The following is a 15475-nucleotide window of genomic DNA, read 5'->3' on the forward strand; positions in this document are numbered from 1 at the left end:
TGAACTGTTACTTGAAATTTGGCTATGGTGGATCGAATTCACTTCATGCCTGCAAGATCCACAGTAATTCGGCTGCAGGCGAATTTTCTGTTTTACGATGTACTTTGGTCTTCTGGTTCATGGCATATCTACACAAATGTACCCCTACCCAAATGAATTTTTTAATAAATAAATACCTTTCAGAAGTGGTCTGCCCTACTCGGAAAGGGTTAATGCTTTTACCTACTGTGATCCCTTATTCTCCCTCATTTGCATTGCCGTACAAGTAACTCCTACTAGTTGCCAAGAACTTGATTGTACCCTTGAGTATAGACTGAGAGCTTTGCAGTAAGACCTCTCGACTTTTAACAGATCTTGTATATTTTACTTTTGGCAATTTCCCAATTTTTTAAGATTCGCTAGAGACGGCAACACACCAGACTTGGAACCAATTACGAATTTAACTGATCCGGTCAACATTGAACATAAATCATTTCACGAGATCCCTTTCGACATGTTATATCCATGTCATTGAACTCTCTGCTGTGCTGCCTCTATGGCCCTACTCGTCTTTGACTTCTCTCACCAAGTTCCGCCTGTTCACCCTTCTAAGCCTACTCCATAGGCTGAAAAATACACTTCTACCAGGGCCGTTTTGAAACTAATTATACAGATTTCTTCAAATCGAGTCCCGTGCCAAGAGAGGGCCTCGCTCGCGTACACACTCAAGTGGAGGACGCCATGTTGAACTTTTAGGATATCGTGGCTAATGGTGGAGCTTGAAGCATTCAATGCTTTTTGGCCGGGACTGGCGTACTACATGAAGCATAAAACATCAATCTCCAGCTTTTGTAAAGGGCCCAACAGACAATTCTCTAATTGGGTCCAGCACTTCCTAACTCCGGCCCTGATTGCACCCCACAATCTCCTTCCACTTCGCGGGTATAATGGCTTCGTTTGCGGTTTCTTTCGTCTCTCACTTGTGACCAGTATGACGTGAAGAAGTGGAGGTCTCGTTTTGGTAATATTTCCAGCTCCAAATACCCTCATTCTTATAAGAAAAAGAGTTCACTGAAAAGAAGGCATACCTATAGAAGTATGCCGCCCCACCATCAACTTTGTTTCCTCATAGCTTTCAGAGAAAATGATATTTCTTTATGAAATTTTTTACAAACACCTTTCAGATGGTGTACATTACGATTATATTGTAATTTAAATGTAAATTTTTTTAAAATATAGGCGCACACACATAAATACTGACACCTATCTCATGTACATCTACAGAATAAAACTTGAAATGTTGAAAAAAAAAAAAAATGTGATGTGTCTCAGATTGTATGTGCGAGCAACCACCGATTATTATTTTGTTTTCTTTTTCACATTATATTCCGATATAATTATAATCTACAACATCTGAAAGGTATTTCGTAGAAAATTTCATTTAAAAATAGCTATTTTTCTGAAGGTTATGAGAAAACAAAGTCGGAGTGGAGACACATCTGCAGGTATACCAGAAAAAGTCTGACAATCTCAGGGACAAAATATGTAATATCCAAAGAGTTAATGGAGTATATACAAAAGTCAGCAATATGACCGACTCAAAAACAAACAATTATTATATTAGAAAATTACTATTTTTAAATCTCACAACGAGAGATATTCAGCAAGTTATTGTCGAGGGTTCTAGTTGATCCGATCAACGGAACAGCCTGCTCGTGAAATTAACGTGCAAGTGGCTGAGCACTCCACAGACACGTGTACCCTTAATGTAGTTCTCGGGGAGATTCAGCGTGACACAGTGTGACAAGGCTGACCCTTTGAATTACAGGCACAACAGAAGCAGGAAGAAAGAGTGAGAGAAAGTTGTGGTGAAAGAGTACAGCAGGGTTCAGCATCATCCGCTGCTGGAGCCTCGTGGAGCTTTAGGTGTTTTCGCTCAATAAACACTCACAACACCCGGTCTGGGAATCGAAACGGCGATCCTACGACCGCGAGTCCGCTGCCCTAACCACTGGGCCATTGCGCTTCCACTCAGCAACAGTACTTTGGAGTAAAGATTGTTTGCCAACATAACATGGCAGTCCTGGTTTAGGACGATTGTTACTGTAATTTAGCCCCAGGAGACATCGTCTCCAGCTGGCTATACGACACGATCTGTGTCCTTATATAACCAACGACTCTCGCCAATCTGGCAGAAAGACATTTCCGTGATTCTTATTATGGCCTTTTATGTTACTAGGAACTCGCAAAAGGCAATTTCATTGACACCGGTTTGCAGCGTCATGCGCAGTCGATAACTTCCGCTTTGTGTGGAGCGTGGTGTTTACGAATTATTCGTTTTGCCCGGTTTTAGTTAGTTTTTATACATATACTCATATATAAACAGAGATAAATATATATATAGTCGAACAGTTACAGATATATCGAGGTATGTATAATTGATTGATCGCAAAAGGTTTAATTGTGTCCTTACTTCAACATTTATATTCATGTAATTGTATGTATGTAAATGTGTGTGTGTCACTGGACTTTGTGGTTTCTTTGAGAACTTGGTACAGTTTTCTTCTTGTGGCAGAGTTCCAGTTCCCCGTTCATGAAAGTTTCCCCCACTACAGGCTTGGTACCTGTGTCATATGGGACTCGAACTCGGAACGTAAAAACTGGAACCAATATAGCAACGATTCTGTCCGTTGCTCTAACCTTTCTGCAAATTCGCCGGCGATCTTACGTTACCAGTTCCAAAGATGTCACTTAGACTTTCAGATTAACATCCGCACGATCTTCACTAGAGTGTTAGGGTTAGTATGTGGGGTTAGTGTATATGTATGCGTGTATATATGTGTCACTTAAGTGACAGCTTTGGAACTGGTAACGTAAGATCGCCAATTCGCCTATACATACATGAATACATGCACACACATAACATACATACTTGCATAAATACTTAGACATGAGCACATCATTTACCGTCCATTTTCCAGGCAGGCATGGGTTGGACGGTTCCATAGGAACTGGCAGATCGGAAGAGTGCATCGATCTGTGCTGTCTGCTTTGGTAAGGTTTCTATTGCTGGATGCCCTTCCTAACGCCAACCACTTTACAGAGTATACCGTGTGCTTTTGGTCAAACTAAAGGGTTGGACCCGGTAGGAAATTAAAAAAATAAAATATTCTAATAGGTGTAAAACAACTTGCTGCGAACGAATATGAAGAAAAAAACGCGCGCTCGCGAACGGGGGTGGAGAGGCCTCGGAACATTCACATTCTGAATGTTCTGAGACGCCCTAGGAATGAGAACCTAGGTTCGAAATTTCCCCCAAGATATCTGATGAAGGCTGGAGGGTATATCAGCCGAAACGTTGTGTTAACAACAAACAAGATGAGGACAAATATCTGTCAAATGTAAATAATGTACATAATTCCTCATCTCTTAGATATAGAACTGTATTATCTAATCGGTACAGAGCCAACATAACACATTGGATGTTGAGAAACTATCCAAACCATGCTAGTATGGAAGATGGACATTAAGAGATGATGCTGATGAGGATGATGGTAAAACTTGACTTCCTTAACCAACTTAACAGCAAACTACACTTCAAGTTAAGCAGCAGTTTAACCCTTTAGCCTTCAGATTACTCTGCCAAATGTAATGCGTATTTATTCACATTGTTTTGGATTATTCATGCAATTATCCTCAAGATGTTAATGACAATGTAGGGTAGGTGTGAGAGGCTGGATCTGGACAGTTTGAATATAAAACTGGAAGAATATTTGGATCAGACATGGGTGACTTGTATGCCAATGGATTAAATGGATTCATCATTTTTAAATTCTAGAAACATCACGGAATTTTGTCAGTGAACAGGTCACGGTCTCAAAGCGACGAAAATATTTTGACAAATTAAATTTAAATGACAAAGTGAATCTAACGGTTTTTGTGTGTTATTTTAAATGGCTTATAAACACCTTCCACGCTGCAATTGTAAATAAAGTCTTTGATTTAATTTGTGAGGGTTTTTACCAAACTAAAATGAAGTTTTGTTTTACTTTTATTCCAGGATGGCAGCTTCTGGTGGGAAAGGCCCAGCTCCCACAGTTGAACAGATTCAAGAAGATGTCATCACACAGGTATGTGCTTTATTTCAAGGGTCCACAAAGTAGTCAAATTGACCCCCCCTCCCCCCGAAGGGTTGGGTCTATGTGGTTACCTGAGGGGTTGATAGACACTTGAAACTATTTTAAGCATTAAGGGTACTGAATTATTACCCTTGATTCCAAACCTGTTGTGCCTCCTGCAAATACATAAACATTGATTCTTTTCATTTTCTGTTTACAGTTGGCAAACCAGTTTTGGTCCCCGTATTCATTGGAAAGGAAAGCATTCAAACCAAAGGTAAGAAAATCAAGTACTAACCCCCACAAGCTGTGTCCCAAGGCCACCCAATTTGAGAGGGTGCTTTACTAATTCATCATTCGTTTCATTATTACATGTTTATAGGTGCAGGTGTGGCTGTGTGGTAAGAAGCTTGCTTCTTAACCACATGCTTCTGGGTTCAGTCCCACTGGGTTATGTATTTCCTACTATAGCACTGGGCCGGCCTAAGCCTTGTGAGTCGATTTGGTTGACAGAAACTGAAAGAAATCTGTCATATATGTGTGTGTGTGTATTTATGTATGTGTATGTATCAGGTCATCCCATAAGTTCTGTCCGAATTTTGAATAAAGAAAACAAGTGATCAAATGTTATATTTAATTGAAATTTAATCATCAATGTATTTTCCCCTGATTATCTATGACTTCCTTCCATCTATTTACAAACTTTTTTAATCCCATCAATGTAAAACTCTTTTGGTTTCAAAGTGAAGAACTCTGAAATGTCAGTTTCGACCTCCTCCAGACTTGCGAAAGTTATGTCCTCCAAATGATTCTGTAAACTACGAAACAAATGGTAGTCTGAAGGAGCAAGGTCGGGAGAATAAGGTGGATGAGGAATTTTTTCCCAACCAAGCTCTTCGATCTTCTGTGATGTGATCTTTGCAGTGTGGTGTCTCACATTGTCCTGATGAAACATCACTCCTTTTCGATTCACTAAAGGTCTTTTTTTCTTGGTTCAAGCACTCTAATTGCTGACAGTAGACGTGAGCATTGATTGTTGCATTAGGTGGTAACAATTCAAAGTGAATTACTCCTTTGCAATCTCACCAGATAGAGAGAAGAACCTTTTTCCCATGAAGTTCCCTTCTCAGTTGTGGTTGAGCTTTTTCCCTTTTACCAAACCACTGTTTCATAGTCTATATTCCACATTTCATGCATTGTAGTATACATTTCATAAATTATATTCCACATTCATAAATTCCATTATGTATTTCACAAACTATATTCCACATTTCTCTTTCTGTAGGTCATTGAAGATATTTATGAAAAGGAAATCCTTGCCACAAAGTAAGTAATCAGTTTATCATAGCTAACACTGAGCAACAGAATTGGTGGAGCATCTAACATAATGCCTTGTGGTGTTAAGTTACGTCCCCTTTACATCCTCAGTGGTAAACCCTGTTAGAGGGGTCAACTTTGCTTTTCACTCTTCAAAAATTAATAACGGTGACTAAATTCATCCACTTAAATTTCTGGCCCTTTGTTTCAATGTTAGAAAAAAAAAAAAATAATAATAATAATATTAATGGTTTCAAATTTTGGCACACACAATGGGCTTCTTTCAGTTTCCATCTTGCAAATTCACTCACAAGTCATTGGTCGGTGCACAGCTATAGTATAAGACTATAAAACACTTGCCCAAGGTGCTGCTGAGTGGGACTGAACTCAAAACCCCAAGGTTGCAAAGCAAGCTTCTTAACCACACAGCTATGTCTACACCATGAAATCTCCCCTCTGGGTCAAACACTAATCTCTCAAGTTGATATTCTCCACCTAAGAATATTGAAGGATTAGATGTTCCATTTTATTTGTTATTTTGTTATCAAATTTCCAAGTCTGAATTAATCTTGTTTTCATTTCTTTTTACTTTTCCCAGATTTTCGATCCGAAGAATTGTGGTCCTTGAATTCAGGTAAGTTTAGCCATTTTCCACTCTTCGATAATTGTTTTGAGAAATCGGCTATGAATCGTTTTTGACCAAAATTGACAAGGGGTTTGACAAGCCACTTTGCCTCCATGAGGCCCAACACATGAAAGGAACCCAGCCACTTTGACAAGTGTATTAATTTGATTTACCATCCATATTTATATATAAAATACTACAATTAGTTGTCATTTTTGACGGCATGGAGCCAGCTAGTAATAATAATAATAGGCTTTTGATCTTAACTAATTGGAAATGTTATGTACATTGTTTTCTCTTGGTATAAAAGATGGGCTTCAGCAAACATTCTGCTCAGTACCACAGATTTGCTTGTCAGTTGTTTGACCTTAACCAGTTGAGCATGTCCCTTAGTGGCTGACGATATGTGCATCCCTGATCACAAACAGGAGTAGTGGGGGAGCATCATAGCCATGTGTCGAGGATTTCTTTGAGGTTTAGATAATTCACCTCTGGAAACATGGATGTTTCGTTCATTATCGTTAAACAAACCTTATTCAGGGACCTTTTGAGTGGGATGGGCTACTCGACCTGAAGAAAATCCTAACTGGGCCCCACCTGCAAAGTCATGTGCTGTTTATCTTGATATGAGATCACCATGTCACCCGCATATGGTTGTGATGTATGTGCCTGGTGTACCCTTATCAGATGGGTGGTCATGATGGGTATACCGAGCTTCATCTTTTTGCACCCCAGTGTTACTTTGATGACCTGTGCTGCTCTCTCACTCAATAATAATAATGATGATAATATTAATAATATCAGTACCTGTTGTATTTTAATATAATAATATTTTTTTTACTTTCAGTCAATATCTGGAATGTTATCTCTGGCCTAACTATAATCCTGAAACGGTATGTATAGTTTGATGGTATTGTATATTTTAGTGCGTATGTTGTAGTATGTGTGTTGGAGTGTATATTGTACAGAGACTACTTAATAACCTGGGGAAAGTACATTTGATAGAATGAAGTAGGATATGTTGTGCTGTGGTGTGCATGCTGTGCTGTGATAGTTTTATTTCAGCCTCTAATGTAAACCATGAATGATCTCACCAGTTTTCTTTCACTTTCTCACCCCAGGCTACCAAAAGTCATTTAATCTCCATCATCATAATGGTAAATGAGAAATTTCGAGAAAGAGTTCCTGCTTGGGAGGTAAGCAAAACCTCAACCGAATCCAAAACCTTTGCTGCCATATTCCTGTTGAAACACATTGCTTTTGTTTCAATTAATTTTGAAAATAAGGAAAAATTCTTTAAAACAACTTTGTCATCATTAAGCTGATGTTTGGGACATATTAACAAAATTTTGATAGGCTATAATTTAGATCACTTTAATCCCTTTGTTACCATACTTCCGTGAAAATACATTATTTTGATTCATTTTGGAAATAATGAAGAATTTCGTAAAATAACCTGGTCATTTTGATGGAATCCTTTTGTTACCATATTTCTATTGAAATACACTGCTTTGTTTCAACTAATTTTGAAAATAATAAAGAATTTAATAAAATTAATTTGTCATTATTTAGCTGGTTTTTGGAACATAAATTAACGTAAAATTCTAATGGATAGTTTTAATTTAGATCATCTTTTTGTTGCCATATTCTTGTTGAAATCCACTGCCTTTATTTGAATTGATTTTGAAAATTTTGAAGAATTTAGTAAAATAACCATGTCATTATTAAACTGGTGTTAATTTACATTTATGTTTGGAACACAAATTAACATGAAATTTTGATGGAAGATTTTAATTTAGATCACTTTAAGTCAGAATTTGTATCATAGAACCAAGGGCTGTTTCAGGCAGTGCGTAACTGGTACTTTTCTAATCGGTCTCGAGAGGATGAAAGGCAAAGTCAACCTCGGCAGAATTTGAACTCAGAACGTAAAGATGAGCGAAATACCACTAAGCATTTCGCCCGGCGTGCTAACGATTCTTATTTCTTTGTTGTCCACAAGGGGCTAAACATAGAGGGGACAAACAAGGACAGACAAAGGTATTAAGTCGATTACATCGACCCCAGTGTGTAACTGGTACTTATTTAAATCAACCCCGAAAGGATGAAAGGCAAAGTCAACCTCAGCGGAATTTGAACTCAAAATGTAACTGCAGACGAAATACTGCTAAGCATTTTGCCTGGCGTGCTAATGATTCTGCCAGCTCGCTGCGCTATAAACCAACTACAACTGTCCTCAAACGAGGACGGTGGGTTGATATGGATTAAATGATGATGATTATGAATGTATATTCCTCAATCAACAGTTTGTCATCTTGAAGACAGGGTTATATTTAGAGAGTGAATAACTCAGCCAAATATCCCCTCAATAAACACCCTTCTGTCTTTAAATTAGGAACTGTATCTAAGGAGTGAAGACCTTATTCAGGTCATCATATTTGTTCACTGCTCCCTAACTCCTCCTTTCTTGGTATTTGTTCACACTTTCACTTCGTTAATGGAATTTGTTCACTACCCTCAGCCCCAGTGTTCGTTAACAGTTCACACCACTCCTCCCTTCCCAGTATTTGTTCACTGTTTTCGTTCACCTCAGTATTTTGTCTTTAACATGTTTATTTCTCACCTCAACTTTCTACATTTCAGGCTTTTCAATCAAAATCAGAAAACTTTGCAGGATTCTTCCAAGAAGTTCTAAAAGCCAGCATAAATGCGACCAACTTTTCCCTACGAGAACAATCCATGCTCTTAGTCTTCCTCATCCATTGTTTCAACAGTTTGGTAAGTGATTCCTTTTTCAGCTGCCATCATCATCATCATCATCATCATCATTGTTCTTGTCCGTTTATTTGTCTTACATTTGTTTTTCCATGCCAGCATGAGTTAGATGAATATATTATTACAGCATGGTTTTACAGCCAAATGCCTTTCCTGTCGCTCACCCTCATCTATACCTGTCTTCAAAGGTGTGAAGCAAATGGATGACTTACTTGTTGACAGGAAGAATAATAACAATCACAACACTGCTTATTGTGAGCAACTTTTATAGAACACAAATTGATTTATTCATTCCTTTTTTTTTTTAATATTATTTTTACTTGTTTCTGTCATTTGACTGCAGCCATACTGGAGCACTGCCTTGATGGTTATTTTTAGTCGAACAGGACTTATTCTACCAGTCTCTGTTGCTGTACTGCTAAGTTACACAGATGTAAACACACCAACACCGGTTGTCAAACAGTGATGGAGTAGGGGGACAAACAAACAGAAAGACACACGCACACACAAAGATGACAGGCTTCTTTCAGTTTCCGCCTACCATGTCCATTCACAAAGCTTTGGTTGACCCAAAGCTACAGCAGAAGATACTTGGCCAAGATGCCACACAGTGGGACTGAACCCTGAACCATGTAGTTGGGAAGCAAGCTTCCTACCACACAGCCATACCTATGATAACATTTTCTCAATTTTCAGTTTTTGAGCAATTTAAAAAAAATAAATTGACTCAAATTGTAATTTAGGTAATTTGAATTAAAGAAAGACTCGACCCATTTTAAACTAAATCAATATTTTAATTGACAGGAGGTGGATTTGATCCGTGAACAGGTTCAACAATTGGTGTCCTTAAGTATCTGGATAAACCTTCTCCCTGTAAGTACCAAAATCATTTTTCTCTTTTGACCTGATCCTCCCCTTGTAATATTGATTTTGTGTACTACTGTAACACTGTTGTATCATATTAGTCTTTACTATGACATAAGGTTATAACATTAGTCTTTGCTATGACATAAGGTTATAACATTAGTTTTTGCTATGACGTAGTTAGTTCGCATTACTCCATAAAGAGCATAGGACCTGTTTCTCTGGCGTATATATATTCCTTCTTGGACAAGAGACCAGTCTGTTGCAAGATTACTCATTCTTACCAGCTGAGTGGACTGGAGCAATGTGAAATGAAGTGTTTTGCTCAAGAACACAATGCACCACCACCACCCAGTCTAGGAATTGAAACCACAATCTTATGATCATGAGTCCAACACCTTAACCACTAAACCATGTGCCTCCACTCGACTATGGCATAAATATATAATATTCTTTTCTACGTTAGGCACAAGGCCTGAAATTTTGAGAGAGTGGGCCAGTCGATGAGATCGACCTAGACCTTACATACTGTCGTTTGGTCACTTAGTCGTCACATTGTATCCATCGGTGGCCTACACACCAGCGTGGGCGCTTTTATGTGGCACCAGCACAGGTGCTTTTACACAGGCTCTAGCATGGCTGTTTTTACGTGACCCTGGCACAAGCGCTTTTATGCGACCTTGCATGGGTGTTTTTACATGGCATCAGCAGCCACGAGCCTGCAAAGAAACCCCCCCCAAAAAACTGGGGCCTCTCAGCTGAGAAAGGAGTGTAGAGGACCTGCCTGCGGGTCGACCCCAAGCGCAGCAAACTGCCAGAAGTCTCAGTCCTTTGTCATCTCCTCTGCAGGGCCCAGAGTTTGAAGGTTGTTTCTCACCACTTCGTCCCATGTCTTCCTGGGTCTGCCCCTTCCACACGTTCCCTTCACAATTCTATAAAACTTTATTTATTTTTCTTGATACCAACAGGGACGATGTGAAGAACTGTTCAGTGTTTTCCCAAAATACAAGAAATTCTTCAATTTACTTCGCAAAAGTCAGAACAAATTGGACGAAGCAGAGAAAAAGAAATCCGAATTTGAGTGCAGCTTTTTGTTTAACCTTATCAAAAGATATTTTAGTGTTTTGGAACAAACTCCTGAGACAGGTACGTCTTGAGTTCCTTTTCCATTACATTTTATTCTGGTGGACCCCCATTGCCATTCAGGGATTAAAAACTAGTCTAATAGAAACTTCATTCCGTCTGCCCTGTTATGTAACTGTCTCTACATGGTTGTGTCCACTGTCTGTCCACTCACTGACCACATTACTCTTTTGTACAGTTTTATGCAGTTCTTTGTTTCTGTTCCCTTTCTACTCTGTGCCCCTCCCCTCTTTGTCCATCCTTCTCTCTTTCTCTGTCTGCTCTCTTGTATCTTTGGCTTTCTCTCGCTGTGTTCACTCTCTCACATCTCTACTCTCTCTCTCTCTCTCTCTCTCTCTCTCTCTCTCTCTCTCCTCTGTCCACTCCTCACATCTCTGCTTCTCTTTCTCTCTCTCTTCCTCTCTCTGGTCACTCCTCCACATTTCTCTCTCTCTCTTTCTCTCCTTTTCTCTCCACTCCCACACATCTCTGCTTACATTTTCACTTCTCTTTCATTTCATCCCTCACATCTCTCTCATTTCCTTTGTCTACTCCTTCATCTTTGCTTCTCTTTCTCCCTCTCCACCCCTTACATCTCTCTCTTTCTCTTCCTCACTTTTCTTTCCCCTTCTCTGCCTCTCTCTCCATCCCTTCCCTCCCACATGCCTGCTTTGTTTCCATTCCTCTCCCTTCTACCACTCTTCAATCAGTTACATCTCTCTCCATCCTAGTCTCTGTCTTTCTCTTCCATTTCCACCCATATCTCTATTTTATTCTTCTTCTATTTCATCCATTCTACTGAATTCTCTATCCATCTACCTCTTCCCCACCCATATGTCTGTCCATTCCAATGATCTACCAGTCAAATCTGTCCCTTTGTCCAGTCCAATCTACCCCTTTCTCCAGTCCAATCTACCCCTTTCTCCAGTCCAATCTATCCCTTTTTTCAGTCCACTCTACCCCTTTGTCCAGATCAATCTACCCCTTTCTGTAGTCCAGTCTAAACCCTTTGTCCAGTCCAATCTACCCCTTTGTCCAGATCAATCTTCCCCTTTGTCTAGTCCAATCTACCCCTTTGTCCAGATCAATCTACCCCTTTGTCCAGTCCAATCTACCCTTTTGTCCACCTCCATTCATTCCACTCTTAATTTCCTTCAGGTGCAGTGTCTCGAGATTCCATTCACTACTGTGAACGCTTCTTGGAACTAATGATCGATCTGGAGGCCCAGCTTCCAACCCGACGTTTCTTTAATGCCCTCATTGATAACACTCACTTCCTGGTGGTCAGTAAGCTGTCCAACCTGATCAAGAAACCAGAAGGAAAACTCTTTGGACAGGTAAATTAATTTTTCTTTCTTTGGTTGACCAATGGCTTGTAAGTAAAATTGGTGGATGGAGATGTGCGTGTGTGTGTGTGAATATGTATGTATGTATATGTGCGTGTGTTTGTGTATGTCAAACCCTTTTTTTCAAACCTTGTCTGTGTTTATGTCCCCTAACTTAACAGGGCAACAAGTAGAGATTCCTGCCACTGACAACAGGTTCTACAGATTCTTTTCTTTCTTACAGTTGCTGGACATGCTGGAAATGTATGTAGAGTTTGAAATCAATGACCAGAACGGAGAAGCCTTAACAATCCATGATCGGATCGACATTCACTACAACAAGATCACAGCCCTTCAGGTAACAGTTTTCACTCATTGTTGGAAGTATAAAAGTTGGTTGAAATATTTATAGGGCTGACCAAGACACTCTCATGGAATGTGACTAAATGAGGTTTATTTATCGATATAATCCCCCTTGTGGTCCACACACTTCTTCCATCAGTGTTGCAGTACTTGGATCACATTGGTGAAAAAGCTTTCATCTTGTTGGTCAAAAATATCATCACCAACAGACCTGACATCATCATCATCATCACCACTGCAAGATTTCACAGCTCTAGCATCACTCCTTCATAGTCAGTCTATGAATTCTTCAGCCCACCCTCATAGATTCGGGTGGTAAGGGCAAGGTTCTTTCATGACTTTGAAACTATTAAGGGCTGTAAATTGATCAACTTGCCCCTGTCCCTTCAAAATTGCCAGCCTTGTGCCAAAATAAGAAAGAATTAGTGTTGAGATGCTAGCATCATTAAAAGTGTTTCTTCCTGCTCTTTATGTTGCAAATTTAAATTCTGTCAGTTCTTGCTATACTGCAATCTAGTATAAACTGCTGTACTGTTTCGCTGTAAGACATGGGCACACTGAACGTGGAGGGGTTGTGTGAGGAGTGGAAAGTAATGAAGAAAGCATGCTCCAATGGATACTTAGTGTTTGTGTGCATGGATGACGAGGCACAAAGTAGAAGAACGAGGTGTAGTGCGCAGGGGAGACAACTGCATTGGTACAGACGTTTAATGCGTATGAACGATAATTTAGTGAAGATGAGTGGCGGCCTACTTGGTTAGGACTTTGCATTCACGTTTGCAAGATCGTGGTTTCAATAACTGGGCAGAGTGGTGCGTTGTGTTCTTGAGCAAAATCGCCTCATTTTGTGTTGTTCCAGTTCAGTGAGATCATTCTGGCCTTGGTCACCTACATGCAATGGAAATTGGTAATCGGCTTTGCGAGTCCTGGGACTTGACATGGAAATGTCCAGGGGTCGATGATGATGATGATAGATGAATGAAGAAGTGTCAGGTGACACTTCCTTGTAGAAGGAAATGATGGGAGAGGGAGGTGTGCCCAGAAGTGGTGACCATTAATCTGAAGATGTTGAAACAGACAAAGTGATAGGACATAGTGTTGAAGAGGATCCTTCTAAGTCAGGGGTCTCCGAAGTGGTTGATATCGACCCCTGGGGGTCGATGGGACTATTCAAAGGGTCAATAAATGCACATCTACTTAATTATTATTATTTATTTATTTTCTTGTACATGCCTGAGGGTTGATGCAGGGATGTAAACATGCCAACACCAGTTGCCAAGTGGTGATGGATGGACAAACACATACATACATACATATGTATGATGGGATTCTTTCAGTTTCCTTCTACCAAATCCACTCAAAAGGCTTTGGTCAGCCCGAGGCTATAGTAGAAGACACTTGCCCAAGGTGCCTTGCAGTGGGACTGAACCCTGAACCTTGTGGTTGAGAAACAAGCTTTTTACTGAAACATTAAAACGTCTAATGTCATTTAAGTCAGCATCCCATTGATGCCAAACAGGCAGTGCCAAAACGTCTCATACCCTAAAAATGCTGCTGGTTTCATTTTTTCCCCCTTTTTTTTACCTTTTCTCTTTCTTCCTTTCAACACTGACCATCACTAATTTCTTCCGATATTTGTTGTTCTTTGTTTCTAATTAATTAATTAATCGTATGATTTGTAATTCTCCTCTCACTTTTTGTCTCTCATTTCTTTTTCTTTTATTTTCTAGAAAGTTCTCTTCCAACAGTTTGAGGATTTACAAGATTTTGCCATTGCAAACGTGGCCAGCATTGACACCCGACAAGCTCTGATGAAGCATTTCTCTGCAATAGAGTAGGAAACATTTCATGTTTATCATCATCATCATCATCATTAATTTTATTTGATATTCCACTGAGCTCAACTTTCCTTTTCATCCTTTTGGGGATGATAAAATAAATACCAGTTGAATAAATGTCACTGGGGTCAATGTAATCAACTAACCCCTTCTCACCAAATTTCAGGTCTTGCATTTATAGTACAGTTCTATATTTAAGAGATGAGGAATTATGTACATTATTTACATTCGATGGATATTTGCCCTCATCTTGTTTGTTGTTAACACAACATTTCAGCTGATATACCCTCCAGCCTTCATCAGGTGTCATGGGGAAATTTCGAACTTTTTTTTTTTTTTAGTTCTGATACTTTTGGGTTTCCTAGTTTTTGACTAAAAGTGCCATTCACTATTATCCCCAAAATTCTGATGATCACATATACAGTTGGTGACCTCTATTTCAAGGTCCTTGTATTTATCTTTTATATTTTACTAGTTTCAGCCAGTGGCTGAGGCCATGCTGGAGCATCACCTTTCAGTGTGTTTGGGTTTCTTTTCTTCGTTGTTTCTGGCAAAGTAACGAGTTAAACGGAGCTGCTCTTCTCTGTGCCCCCTGCGCAATGTGGGTTCATCTGGTATCTCAGATAGAAGTTTGTCCAGACATTCTTTGAAGACCTCCATATCTACCCCTCGCAAATCTCTGAGACTGTTTGGCGGAATGTTGAACAGTTGTAGACCCTTGAAACCTAAGCTGTTACAGTATTGGGTTCTCATTCAAGATAGGATAAAGTTGACCTCAGCAGAATTTGAACTCAGAACATAGAGACAGGCAAAATGCTGTTATCCATTTTGTCCAGTGTGCCAACGATTCTGTCAGCTGACCACCAAACTTTCCAAACATTTTCATAGATGTGTTGCAGTCTGCTGGGATTAACATATCTATGAGTAAATATAGTTTTGTCAATGTGATTTTTCACCATAATATCGGTTGTTGTGGCCCTGAATAGCCTGGTCAGTTTGAGTGCTAAAGTCCCAAAGAATGGTAATGTCTTTACTTTCTGCTACTTTGGCAGGCATGTCTACTCACCGGTTCTTTTCACATGATCCGGTGCAAATATGGACCAAGTCTTGTGTTCTAATAGCATTCTTCCAGGAGGGCTTGAGCTAGCT

The 15475-nt window shown here is 39.6% G+C and overlaps 1 protein-coding gene across 2 annotated transcripts in view; it reads left to right on the forward strand.

Moving 5' to 3' along the window:
- Positions 1-15475, forward strand: part of LOC106878040 (RNA helicase aquarius) — a 127081-nt gene that overhangs the window by 85331 nt on the left and 26275 nt on the right. The window contains exons 1-13 of one of the 2 annotated variants that reach the window (XM_089342133.1): positions 2266-2407; positions 4040-4109; positions 4318-4374; positions 5383-5423; positions 6013-6048; positions 6887-6932; positions 7161-7235; positions 8683-8817; positions 9619-9687; positions 10647-10824; positions 11959-12137; positions 12370-12483; positions 14219-14322. In XM_089342133.1, the coding sequence (XP_089198259.1) occupies positions 4041-4109; positions 4318-4374; positions 5383-5423; positions 6013-6048; positions 6887-6932; positions 7161-7235; positions 8683-8817; positions 9619-9687; positions 10647-10824; positions 11959-12137; positions 12370-12483; positions 14219-14322 (1103 nt within the window). In that variant the 5' untranslated portion in view covers positions 2266-2407; position 4040. Of the gene's footprint in view, positions 1-2265; positions 2408-4039; positions 4110-4317; positions 4375-5382; positions 5424-6012; positions 6049-6886; positions 6933-7160; positions 7236-8682; positions 8818-9618; positions 9688-10646; positions 10825-11958; positions 12138-12369; positions 12484-14218; positions 14323-15475 lie in introns of those variants that run through there. The other variant, XM_089342132.1, reaches the window with a different exon arrangement.

The sequence above is a fragment of the Octopus bimaculoides genome, chromosome 25 (assembly GCF_046866305.1).
Source record: "Octopus bimaculoides isolate indiv1 chromosome 25, ASM4686630v1, whole genome shotgun sequence".
Classification (NCBI taxonomy): Eukaryota; Metazoa; Mollusca; class Cephalopoda; order Octopoda; family Octopodidae; genus Octopus; species Octopus bimaculoides.